Source organism: Oryzias melastigma, linkage group LG12, assembly GCF_002922805.2.
Source record: "Oryzias melastigma strain HK-1 linkage group LG12, ASM292280v2, whole genome shotgun sequence".
Lineage (NCBI taxonomy): Eukaryota > Metazoa > Chordata > Actinopteri > Beloniformes > Adrianichthyidae > Oryzias > Oryzias melastigma.
The window spans coordinates 21,097,387-21,110,676 of NC_050523.1; the positions used below are offsets into that span (position 1 = coordinate 21,097,387).

Consider the following 13,290-nt stretch of genomic DNA (forward strand, 5'->3'; position numbering starts at 1 on the left):
TTACACCCACCAAACTGAAAATGTCTGTGCTGATCCTCCATCAAAGCCTGCTTCCCAGGATATGTTGGCCTGCTTCACCCCCGGAGAGACGGACATGGAGGAAGCTGCATGGGGACTGGTGCCTGTGATGGAGGAAGTGGAGAGGAGTTGATGGAAAGTGGCCAGTATTTCAACTACCTGAAACAGAACAAGTTTAGAGGCCAGCTCTTGATGTACCACATTTATACATAGGAGGCGGCGAGGAGGCCTATGCTGGGCAGAACAGGTACACAGAATCATATTAATAATCTGGGAAGCAGAAGTAAATGTAGAATGCTCATGTAATCGCTGTCCTAGTGAGGTTCTGTGACATAACACTCACCGAGGACAAAGATCTGAGTGCGGGCTTTCATCGTGGCCACGCGGTTGGAAATGCTGCAGTCCCACTCCCCGTGGTGCTCCTTGATGAGGGGCTGCAGCAGCAGAGAGCCGTTGGGTTCAATGGAGTAAGAAATGGGGCGAATGGGGTCGACCTAAAAAGATGGAGATCATTCACATGAGGAAAAAAAACTGTACATTTATGACTTCGTCACAACTGCCTTTATGGGTATTTACGGCCAAACCTGTACAGTACACACAGATACCCAACAGGAAGTTTTGAGCCAACATGACAAAAATAATCCTTCACAATTTTGGGGGCGACAGGTCGTCCTGAACACTTAACCCTCTGGAACAGACGGTGTCCTGATGTGCCGCTGTGAGATCACCGTAATAAAACTCCATCTAAATGTAAACTTTTTTATACTCTGTAATTATTATTTTATTAAATTAAAGAGAGATCATGGCATTAATTTATAGTTTTTGGACAAAAGAGATCTTTTATTTTAATAAATAAGACGGAAGACGATGGGTCAGTTGGGGGCGGCCCCATCTGCTATTAGAAATCCAACAATTAAAAAATTACCATTATTTTACTTTGGGATAGAGTCCGACATGAGTTTTCTATGACAATGAGCACTGGCATTGTCTAAAAGTTGCGGAAACTCCGCGGATCAACGCGAAAGTCCCGCCCTTCGCTTTTGTGAGAGGCGAGCAGATTCCAGCCAAGCCGACCTGAAATCCAGCTGGATCAACCGTCCCTCAAAAAAATAAAATTTTATTATTTTTCATAAACACAACAAGGAAAATATATGAAAAAAAAGAAAAAAGCTGCAAAAAAAAAAAACAGAATTCCAGGAAAAATGTCAAATGGACAGCTGTGCTCTTAGGAGAGAAATTCTTATTTTTGGGGCTGCCTGGTAGCTGAAGCCACACAGGTAGACTGAGATCTGTGATGTTCCTCTATCAGCAGAAACTGTCTTTATATGTGGCCAAAAAAATCTGCCAAAGTTGATATTTTGCGGCCCCTGCCTTAATATGAGAGTTCAATGTCTACAAAGCAATATCTTCTGCATGTCCACGCTTCTTACATGTTAGTTTTGTATTTGCTTTGTGATGTTTCAGTTTTATGCTTAAAACTTTGCATTTGCTTTTGTCGTTGGATGTAGCTCCTGTACAGGACACGCAGAAGACATTGCTTATTAGTACACAGACTTTGACAAATGTTAAATAAACTTGTTTCAAAGATATGAACAATGGACACAAAAACCTATTTTTGGCACAAATGGAACCCCATACAGCCCAGCCTCAGCCAGACTCAGCCTACAGTGGCCCAAGGGTAAGTTTGAGAAGCCTGTTCTACATACACTTGTTCTCCATGTCTATGACCCTCTGTGTGTCCAGACAATCCAAAAAATCTGCAGCACTTGTATGGGTCAAACCCTCCAGGTTCATGGGACTAAGGCACAATCAGAATACATTTGACCATCTTCAGTCCCACCAGGAGCAAAATGACCATCCATCCTTATGTAAATAATGGGTCATATCGTCTGAAAATAAAACCCAAAGCATTTAAAGAAATATAAAGCAGTCATTCTAGCAGATTCTTTGATAACAGGACACTCAGAAACCAGGATGAGGAGTTTGTACTGTACAGTTTCCTGTCTGATTCATGTACTGCTGTGTAATGGGGAATGAAAAGACCAGAAACCCAATAACCAGCAAACAAACCCTGATTAAAGTGACTTTGAACATGACAGGATGAGGGTTTGAATATTCAGAAACAGTAGGTGTACTGGGGTTTGAATGTATGGTAAAAAATCTAAAGAGAAGCAAATATCAAGTCACAGGTCAAACGAGAACCTTCAGAGTGGCCATAAAAGCTACTGGAACCCAATCCTGAGTCTTTACAGCCACGGTGTGCAATCGACCATCACTGAGTGCACAACAAAAAATACCAGGAAGCGCGAAGAAGCATAGAACTTGTATAGTTTCCTGATGTTTTCAAGAAAAAATAACTCAGCAGTCTGGTGGTAAAATATTAAAGCAGCCTTTCTTAACTGTCTGATTGTAGAAACCAGCGGACCACTATATCGTCATTTATCAGATATTTGCAAGCTGTTAATGTTACATATATTTAAATGAGTTCCAGTTTAAGTGAGGTAAGTAATCATGGACTTGATAAATGCATTTTACAGAATAATTTCAAAGTGGTCTGGCTTAGCAGCTTGAACACGCTGCTGAGGTTCCGATAAACATTGACGCCTCCTTCCCTGGATGAGGAGGTGGAGGAAAAGTTAAACTGCATAAATTAGGACTTCACTCACTCTCCTTTGGCAAGCTGCACACTTCTTTGCTGTGTGCTGTCAAAACACACCTCCTACAGCACACTGCACTGACACATGCTACTGCCCACAAGCAAAGGTCAAGTGCTGTTTGCTTGCATGGGAGAGGTTGCCTAGTCACCCAGAAAATGCATTTGATTGGTTAAATAAATGTGTACATGCCTGAGTGCTGCCTGAGTCAGATGAAGTCAGGACTGGAAAGTAGAAAATGTATGTTTCATTTAGAAAGGTGCAACAGAAAATCCATAAAACAAATACAGATGTGTTAGGAAAAGTGCGTGGAAATGAATGAGGGTCACAGCAGTTTGTACTGTTTCTTTAGGTTATTCTTCACACTGTTGTAATGATCTTGATGATCCTATGTGGATTCTCTGAACCAGGGGTCTACAATCTGATCTCACATGGGGCTCTTTACGGCTCTATGGTTAAAGAATAATAAAATGTCTTCAATTTTAAACAGTAACATCTTCTTAGGACCACATGTATCAAAGTCAAGGCCCGGAGGCCGGAGCCGGCCAGCTGGGTGATTATATCAAGAGACACTGCTTCATCAAACACAACTCATAGGTTTCTCAAGCTGGGTTTTCCTAAATGGCTCAGGGCACCAAGTTGGCATTTAATAGCAGATATGGCACTGACTGGGGCAATAATCAGCTAATAAGGTGTCACTTAGCCACTGCTTAACTCGAGAGATACAGTTGCTTAAGGACACCTGGATGTCATCTGCAAAGAAGCGGTAAGAAACATCACTGAACTGCTGGATTAACTTGGCAAGAGGAAGCATATACAGCAGGAAAAAGAGCTGCCCCAGGACTGAGCCCTGAGGTACCCCATAGGTCAGCTTTTTAGGCTCAGACGTCATATTATTAGCAGACACACTGAAGATCCTGTCAGACAAATAGGAGGAAAATCATTTTAAAACTGATCCAGACAACAAGATCATGCAGCCTCATTATCAGGATGCGATGGTCAACAGTGTCAAAGGCAGAAGAGACGCCCAACAGAACTAGCACTGTGCAGTTCCCAGAGTCAGCAGTAATGTAACTAGATACTTTCAGTAGTGCTGTTTCAGTGGAGTGGTGTTTGTGGAAGCCAGACTGAAAAGTGTTATAAATGTTACGGTTCTCTAGAAAAGATGTGAGCAGTTCAGATACCACTTTTTCTAGCAATTTAGACAGAAATGGGAGCTTGGGTCTAAAGTTCTTGAGTTGTGTTGGGTCCAAGCTGGGTTTTTGAAGTTTTGGTTCTACAACAGCATATTAAGGTGACTTAGTTAGCTCCATTTAATTTCAGTTTATTAGATTTCAAATTTCTGGCTAAGATGCACCAACAATGGTGATATAAACTTTGTATATATATCTTGTTTATTACTACCAACATCTCATACATGCATACTACTAGATTTGCTGCAGGATGTCTTTTTTTCGGAAAGGAAGACGTGAACTTATGTTAACTATTTCTTATTAAAATAATGTTTTATGTATTCCAAAAAACAATAGTTTATTTATGTTTATCATAATTCTAATAATAACATAAATAAATTGTATTTTTCTTGCAAGACTTTGGGTTACGGTCAGTGAAAGATCGACCCGGATGGTTCTTTAAGGGTTAAAGGTTGCAGACCCCTGTTCTAAACCCTTCCAGCTCGGATTATAGATTTTTCAGAGGAAAACCAAGCATAAGCACATGAGTGTGATCTCCATGTGACCTTTCAAAACTATTACTAGTCTTTAGGCCAAAAGATGCACAACCAACTTGAATCTTTTTTTTGACAAATATCTGTTTTGCTTTCCCTTATCTATATTGTCCTGGAGTTGGTTTTGGAAACTGGAACATCAAGTGGGACTGACATGCAGCAAAAAGCTTATGCTGAGACTCAAATGATGCAATGAGGATTTTCAGCCTCTGAGCATTGTGTACTCACTGGACCAGTTGAAGAGCCTATTGGTTCAAACCCTCTTTTTCCGTTCACACATCACTAACTTCTTTACTCTGGACTGCATTGATACGCTGCTTGGTGGCGTGGTGTTAACACCGTCAGCTCAAAGCAAACAGATTGCAGTTCTGAGACCCAGCTGGGCTCTTCAGAACAGAGTTTGCATGGTCTCGCCTGGATTGATCCAGCAGCTCAGTGTGCACGGTGTTAGGCTGACTGCAGATTCTCATCTGATTTTAGGAAAGAAGATGGGACTATACGGTCTCTTTGCTGCCCAGTAAATAACTGATGATTTTCTCAGGATTCATGAGGACAGCTCAGGGGTTTCAGATAACTCCTATCTACATGTAACATATCTAGTTCACCTGATGATTAAAATTAAGAATTTAAAAAACATTCACTCTCACATTTCTAAAAGTTCAAGATTTATTATTCTTTAGCAAACAAATTGACTTTTTTTTTCAATAAACAGCCCAATATAATTATTTTATCCTAAGTGAAACGTTGTACATCACTTCTCACAAGTTCACAATTTATTTAATGATTTGGGGTTAAAAGCAGAATTTTTAAGGCCTGCTGGTTGAGTCCACATACCTCATCCTCATTCTTCCTGTGCTCAGGTTCACAACTCTACAGTTCATCTATCCATCTAATAAGGTTCACAGCAGGGTCAGATGGGAAAGAAGCTGAATCTGTGTCCAAGAATTACATTTAATCACTGGTCTCTGTCTGTCATGGCCTGCTCTGAAGGAATTCTGGGAGGACTTGGAGTCTGCCCACATCAAACTTCACTAATCATGTGGAGGATTTAGTTCACGTACATTTAGCCACGTCACGTTTGAGGTTTTAAAAGCAATCGTGGTGAACTGCTCCTCTTTTTCCTGCATTTGCTCAAGGGAACAGAGCTGCACTTGACAGCAGATACAGTTAATAGATAAATCATATTCAGTAGAATACTGAGAGATTTTTTTCCTCTCTGAAGAAGGTCTGTTTTTTATTTAGGAAGATTATCTGCGTTACGCTGATGTGTGCTACGTTCAGGATCATTAAGCTCCTCATTACTTTACCACCTAGATGACTCGTGAGGAGATAAGAGTGGAGCTGTGGATGATTTCCTGATGCCTTTTTAAAGCTGCTGAGCTGATCTCACTCTACACCTCTGACGTAAAATGCCTCTCCTACTGCTTAGGAATGGAAGCCCCAAACACAAACTTATTTAGCAATTTACTATTTTTGACAGTGGGTCAACAGCATTGACTGTAAACTGGACTGAGTGACCCCTCAACACAAACATTCCAAATAGGAAGGAACTTAATTTTAAGAGTACAAGTCGCGTTTTTTTTTTTTTTTGTATAGTTGTTTGTTTGGGTGTGGGACTTACTCAAGGCTGACTTATGGGATTTAAAAAAAATAATATTGGCTCATATATTAGTTATTTTCCCATTTACAATTGGCTGCCCTTTAGCAGTCGTATGGCTCAAAGAAACCAAAATTCTATACACTTCTATAGAGAATAAACAGCTACTACTCAGTCAATCTCATTGTCAGAATAACCATTCTTGCTCTGATACATATTTATTGCAAGTTATTCAAGTTAAAAATGGACCAATCAGATTCTTAAATAAAAGTATGTGGTACATGCTGGCACCTACCTAAAGCGTTAGAAATGTTTGATGGACTTAAGTGGTAGGGGTGTGGACTTCCAACAAGGTCACTCCTGACTGGCCTAAACATTCTCACTATCAACTCGTCATATATGGACAAATGGTTCAGACCCCCTCCACGTCACTTTTTGACATTTTGGGTGTCCCCAACTTGTCGTTTTTTGATGTGCTGTCTATTCCCATGAAATCAGGTGTCCCTAACCCTTGGGACGTGGACTGGTACCAATGCTGCTATCAGACTGATACTAGGACATGGACCGGTATCATTGCCCTAACCTGGTACCAGTTCCATGTCTGTAACAACATTCTGAGGGTTCGGGACTCATGGTACTGGTACCCTAACCTGGTACCAGTTGGGTTACCACGTCCCTAGGGTCTGGGACCTGTGATACTGGCACCCTAACCTGGTATCGTTTCGGTGTCTGTTACAACATCCCATCCCGAGGGTTGGGGACGCATGGTAACAAACACAGAACCGGTACCAGGTTGCATCCCAAGGGTTGGGAACCCCTGATTAGCATCTGTAGCCCATTGCTAAATGAACCTCAGACCTGTTCACATCATGAGGGTTGGGGACACCTGATTTAATGGAACAGCTAGCATTAAAAAAAAAAAAAAAAAGTGGGAACACCCAAAACGTCAGAAAGTGATGCGGAGAGAACTCAAACCCTATGTCCATATATGATGAGTTGGGAGGGAAAATGTCTTGGAATGGTAAGAGTGGTTTCTGAAGAAATGTTGGCTTTGAACCAATCACTGCATACTGACGCTGACTGGTTCCAACAAAGCGGTGTTGTTTTAAATCCGAAGGAAATCTGACACACTCACAGCAAGCCTGCATGAAGAAATGTCATCTGATCTGCATTTCTAAATGTAGGCACAGGCAACTTATTTTTAAATTTTCAGCAGCGATGAACATGTTGACGATTTTGAACTGTTTTTTTACTGATTCTCGAAGAATCGTTACATGTGTACTGTGCAGTCATAAACGTGTGCAACAGCTCGTGAATCAGCTTTGTGCTTTTCCCACTCACATTCATCCACAGATTCATTCCATTCATTTCAGAGCCCACATCCACCTGTAAGAGCACGTGTTACTGAGGCATTATTGTGTGCCTAAAATCAATTGTAGTCATATGTGAAATGAAGCCAAATTTAGAAACAAATTTTAAAACATAAAGTCAACTTCAGAGTATATTGTATCTTTTTGATAAATAGAAGACTTTGTGACTTAAGATGGCAGTTTAATATACACAAATATTACATTTAATTATAGTATTTGAACTTACTTGAAATTATGGCTGAATTTTCAAACAATACAAGAAATTGGCCAAATATGTGATGAACAACCCAGCAGATAAATCTACACCATATTTAAAACAAGAGCAGATTAAATTTATTTGCCACAAAACACAAGATATCAATAAAACTGAGGTTGTGCCTCCAACCAAGGTCATTTGGTAATCTTCTAAACAGGAAGTCCTCACTACAACATGTCCTGGTAAATTAAGGAAATCAGGAATATGAACAGTGGACAAAAACACAACATATATTGATCGGACATATTTACCTTCCTCCAGGTCGCTCTGCTCGTTGACTCCACACTTCCTTGACAAGGAATGAGCAGCTTTCCTCCGGCCTCCAGTTTGTACTGCTCCTCCGGAGGCGTGCTGAATGATGGGGGGTCCTGTGAATTGCCACAGCAAATACAGCTAAAACCAGACCAGATTGCAGCGATGCCAACAGTGGATTTCAAGACTGGCTTACTGCCGGCTTGGACAAGATTATCCTAATAACAAAAGGATTAGCAACACAATTAACTCCCCGCCAAGTGCCACCATTGTAGTAAATCTGTGCTGACTTCTATTAATATCAGAGGGCTGACACTTGAGCGGGAAAAGGTCAACAGAAAGTCTTTTTTTGCTTCCGATTGCTCTGACAGACACGGTTCATTAAAATACAGTCAATTATTTAACGAGACCAGAAGCCTTTGAGTTTCTGAATGTCGGACGATATTTTTGTTTTTGTGCATGAAATGAATTCTGCACCTCACTCTATGGATGTGTTTTACATTCTGTTTAGCATTCATCCTGGACACTAACCTGCAGCACGGCTCTGGTTGGCTCGGATGATCCCATGCTGCCATAGCTGTTATATGGAGTGCATGTGTATGTGCCGGCAGCGTCCTCATTAATGGTCGCCATGACCAGGGTACCTTCAGCTTTTAGGGACCATCCTGGATACTTTGAGAGAGAAAAATTGAACAAAAAAAAAAAAAATTGAATCTTGATAGAAGAAAAAGAAAGTTGTACACTTTTCAAAGGACAAAGAAATGTTATAAACATTGAAGCTCAACAGCTTTTAAAGAATTAACGCAAGTGTAACTTTTGATTTCTTATAATGATATCATAAATGATCCCAAATACAGAAAAGGACAGAATGATGTTTTGTTCTTGTCACTTTTCTTCTCCAAACACTCTGGACATAAATGTTCTTTATAGTTTCAATTTCTAAGCTTTTGCACTAAAAGCTTTTAAACTTTTAAATTCACTTTTTCTTCCATTAAGCTTCAGGAAAAAAAAGAAAAGCTAATGTTGTGATTTACCTGCTCCAAAGGCTCCCACTCAGTTTAATGAAGTCAAAATTGCCATAATTCTGGACAGACTGAAGCGGTTTGTGTTGCTGCGAGTCTGCTGGCTTGTGCTGCTGAATTGGAATAATTGGCAGAATAACAGCCTGACTCCAGCCCCCCCCCCCTGGAGTCCTGCGCTACAGAAATCTATCACATCTCATCCACCACCTCGTCTACATCTCCAGCCAGGTCTAGAAGGGGATGGGAGGTGATCTGTGGGGGAGGACAAGGAATTTCCTGCATGTAAAACAAGTTAAAAGGCTACTAAGGTGGGCTTTTACTTTGAAAGAAATATTCATGAGGAAGTTGTTTCTCCAGTGAGACAGCAGACGGACAGAGGTTAAAAAAAATGAGGTGTCCGGTTCTATTATATATAGAGCTTCATTCATCTCTTTAATAAGAGGATGAATAGATCAAAGTGAAGAAGAGCAGGTGCTGGAGAATTCCTCAGGGGTTGCCTCTCAAGCTTTTAAGATCGAACACATTAGCTGCGTCCATTAAAATGTAAATGATTAAAATGCCTTAATAGATAAAAAAAAATTGAGTGAGCTTCCATCAGTGTCCAGAAGAAAATGTCCTGCTGATGAGAAGCGGATATTTCCAAGCATATAGTATTGGAAACGTTCAAAGAGTCTTAACCAACAAATCACTAAATACAAAAACATTAAAGATCATAATCACAATTAAAAAAGAAAAATAAGTAACATTACATTTCAGAAATAAAGTGAAACGCTTCAGAAAACAACATTTCCGGAAATGAGAAATTCATAATTTCATACACTGAGACACAGGAAAAGGCAGGTACGATGGGATTCTGCTGATTGGATGACGTGTGATTTTTGTGATGTTTGAGTTTTTTCTAAAGTGATTGAGAAAAATACAGGACAAAACCCAGATATTTCAAACTCATTACAGAAATAATGAAATGCATTGATTAGAAAATAGAAAACAGACTAACAAAAATAAAAACACACCTATGTCACATTTGATGCTTTAAGTATCTTAGTTATTAACTAAAGTCAAGTAGAGTTTTATTGATCGTTGGAAAAGGAGTGGGAAGAATCAAACCTATATGATCCCACCCCTTCTTAGTTACAGTTACAGTTTTCATAGTAATGTAATCTGTTTTGTTTTTGTTTTTTCAAGTACCAAAGTGAAGTGCTTGTTGATTATTGATTAATCTCATAAAACATGTCTTCATCTGTCAGAGTCTTATTACGTAATACTGTACATGCTGGGTTTTACTATTGTCATCGGTTAGCTAACCTCAGACAGACGGGTTTCAGCCAAAAGATTTTTGACTGCTGCTGCAGGAAATGGAAGAATAAAAGTGAATTTTATTTTATATTTCTTTGAACTGGGACAGTGCAGATTAATGAACATTTCTGTAAATGTGCGAGCGTTAGCAGAAAAGTTAAGTCTCAACTCTAGACAATGAGCAAGGAGGTTTAGCTTTGTCAATCAACAGCAAAAACACATAAAATCAATGTTAAAAATAACAAAATAAAAAGTTAGTAAGAGTTTTGAGCAGTCTCTACACGGTTCATAAAAAACTTCCATGTAAATTAATAAATATTTATAGTAATGAGACTATTTAAACCAGGGGTGTGAAACACAAGTTTTGTTTTGATTTCTAAGATGAAATCTGTTTTTTATTACTTGTTTTTCTTTCTTAATTGTTGTGGTGATCTTAAAGTCCCACTCCAACCATATTTTTTCTATTGTAAAATCGTTCCCAGTGATCTTTAAATTATGATTTTGCAGTTTTTAGCCACAATAAAAAAAGTCTTTGTCGTTTTTTAGGAAATATTTTATTTCCAGCAGCAGTAGCTCATTAGAAACATAATTCTGGGTTGTTGGCGGGACTATTGGCTTTGAGCAACCCCGTCCCGAGCAATATTGGATCAATCCAGTCGTACAGGTTTGAGCAGTTTTAATCATAAATTATGTTGTATAGGTTCAATTATGAGAAAATGCTATAATATCAAGCTTAAAAAGACCATTTTCATTGGAGTGGGTCTTTAATATGTGTTTGTGTTGAGAGATCTGTTGGTGAAATTTGCACTTCAGGGCCACCGTAGAAAACTCAACATTTTCTTTGCATTACCTTATTGTGTAGTGCTGTTAATATCAGTTTTAATATGAAATAAATCACAGAAAACTAAGAGCGGTGATGAGTTTTTAAAAGGAATTGAAGGTCATCCTTCTGTTCCTACCAAAGCGAGGTCGAGAGGCTCTCCGTCTTTTGTCCAGTCCACACGAAGCAGCGGAGGCTGGGCTGCCACCGAGCAGGAGATCCTCCCCTCCATACCTGTGGGGAGGTACGTTTCCTTGGGCATGTGAGTGACTCGGGCTGGGTCTGCAGACGAGAGAAAAACAAAAGCTTCTGATTAGTTTCAAACATTTTGTGATAGAGTACAAACAAAAACAATCCAATAGCTGACAGTTTTGGTGAAACGCTGCACTTTTCTGTGATTTATACTCATATTTGCAACTAACAGGAAATTCTTACAAAAATGAATAAAATGCTTATAATAAAACAGCTGATTGTAGCAGAACTATGATTAAATACATGTTTTTTTCTTAAAAAAACAAAAGAAAAACTTTGAAATGATCAACAAGGTCTCACGCTTCCCCTGAAATAATGTGACACAAAGTCCACGTGTTACTTTCCTTTGAATCACCTCATCCTCCTGGTTAATGGTTTTCTGCTTTCTCCCTCCTGTTTGTGAAATAATGATGTCTTTCAGTGGCAGCGCTGCAACACAAGCGTCTGTGTGTATTTTTAGAGCACCAGTGTAAGGTGCTGCTTGTGAGATACTTTTAAAACATTATCTGCTGTGACCATTAACTGGACGGAGCTGTGTTTACCGCTGTAAGCTCCCACACCCACAATCATTTGATAGTTTGATGCCACTGACATGTCTTCCCTCCTCATCATTCCTGGTTGTTGTTTTTTTACTACTTTTGTGTTTGGCTGAGGCCAGCGTCACTACAGGGTCTGTGAAGTGAAACCTGGATGCTGCAGAGGCTTCAGTGGCAGCTTCTCCTTCAGGAGAAGCACCAAAGCCGGGTATCTGTCTGCCAACAGTTTGAGGAGCATGAAGACCAGGAGGTGGGGACAGGGCTGGAGAAATTTTTTGGTGGTATTTGCTCATTTTGTGTTCGTTTCTGAAAATAACCTCCAAAAGATCAATGCAGTGATTGCACTTAACCAAGCAGATAGAAGCAGCCAGGCCTCCTCGAGGGGGTCCAGCTGTGGGGTTTGGTTTGCTTTTACTACAGAATACTGGAAACTGCAGGTTCACCACTAGAGCCCTTTGCTTTCACAGAGGAGGACACAATTAATCTGAAGTTAAAGATGTAAAAGCATCTGGAGAAGATGTAGAGAATTACACTGATTGGATCACTAGCTGTGGTTACATGTGCAAAATGTCCTTGATTGGATCAAAGCTCGGATTAGAATAGAACTGTGTTTATGGTTCTTTAACCCTTTAACACCACAACTGTAACAAACATACATAAACCACACTTTTGATCAGAATAAATCTTTTTGACATGTGCAGAACTGTATAAAATACCGGATATAGCCACTGAAGAAGAAATGGTGAGTTCCATTGTTAACAAAGCTGCACCATAGAATGAAATGTTCCTCTGAGCGTACTTTTATTATCATTAATAAAATCTGTGTGATCAGTATCTTATTCTTGGCCATACAGACCTGCAGGAAGGGCTAAATCCATGCAGGAAATGCAGCAATGTGCCTCTGGGCCGCACGTAAATCAATGGAAATAACACCAGCCTTTAATTTATCTGGTCACGATTGATAACACAAATTTAAATGATTGTTTGAAGTTTCAGAGAACTGTTTGGAGTGGCATTCCCGCATTCAAAAGCTGCCTCTGCCAGCTCATACCATGCCGAAGCCGATCGGTGCTAGCTTGATCATAGCTCGGTGCTAGCTCGATGATAGCTCGATGCAGTCCGAAGCGCAAACTCCAACAAAGCACCCTCCCCCTGCTTGCAAACATAAAGCTTTGAGTCTGGCTGCAGCCGATCGGGCCTTTGCGCGCTTCGAAGTCTCCTCTGGAGTGCCACACCATCTACGCGTGACGTAAAATAATGCAGTAATGACACCCAATCGAATAGATTGTTTACATGCACCACAATCAGATCAACAATCGGTATAACCCAGCTATCTCGATCAGAAGGGAATTTGGATCAGAATGAGTCTGATCGGGTCCAAAAGTCATGATCTGATGTTTTTAGTGTTCCTTTAATGTTTTGAGCAGCATGTGTGATAAGTTTTTATCAACAACCTTGAAATGTCATTGTCTTTATTAAACTGCTTCTCAA

General features: G+C 39.9%; 1 protein-coding gene across 1 annotated transcript in view; it reads right to left on the reverse strand.

Annotated features, from left to right (window-relative positions):
• The window catches only part of igsf9a (immunoglobulin superfamily, member 9a), an 85,570-nt gene that overhangs the window by 14,016 nt on the left and 58,264 nt on the right, over positions 1–13,290 (reverse strand). The window contains exons 9-13 of the mRNA XM_024257748.2: positions 11,151–11,293; positions 8,405–8,545; positions 7,873–7,989; positions 362–512; positions 11–122 (exon numbers count right to left, since the gene is read on the reverse strand). Coding sequence (XP_024113516.1) covers positions 11–122; positions 362–512; positions 7,873–7,989; positions 8,405–8,545; positions 11,151–11,293 — 664 coding nt within the window. The remainder of the gene's footprint in view (positions 1–10; positions 123–361; positions 513–7,872; positions 7,990–8,404; positions 8,546–11,150; positions 11,294–13,290) is intronic.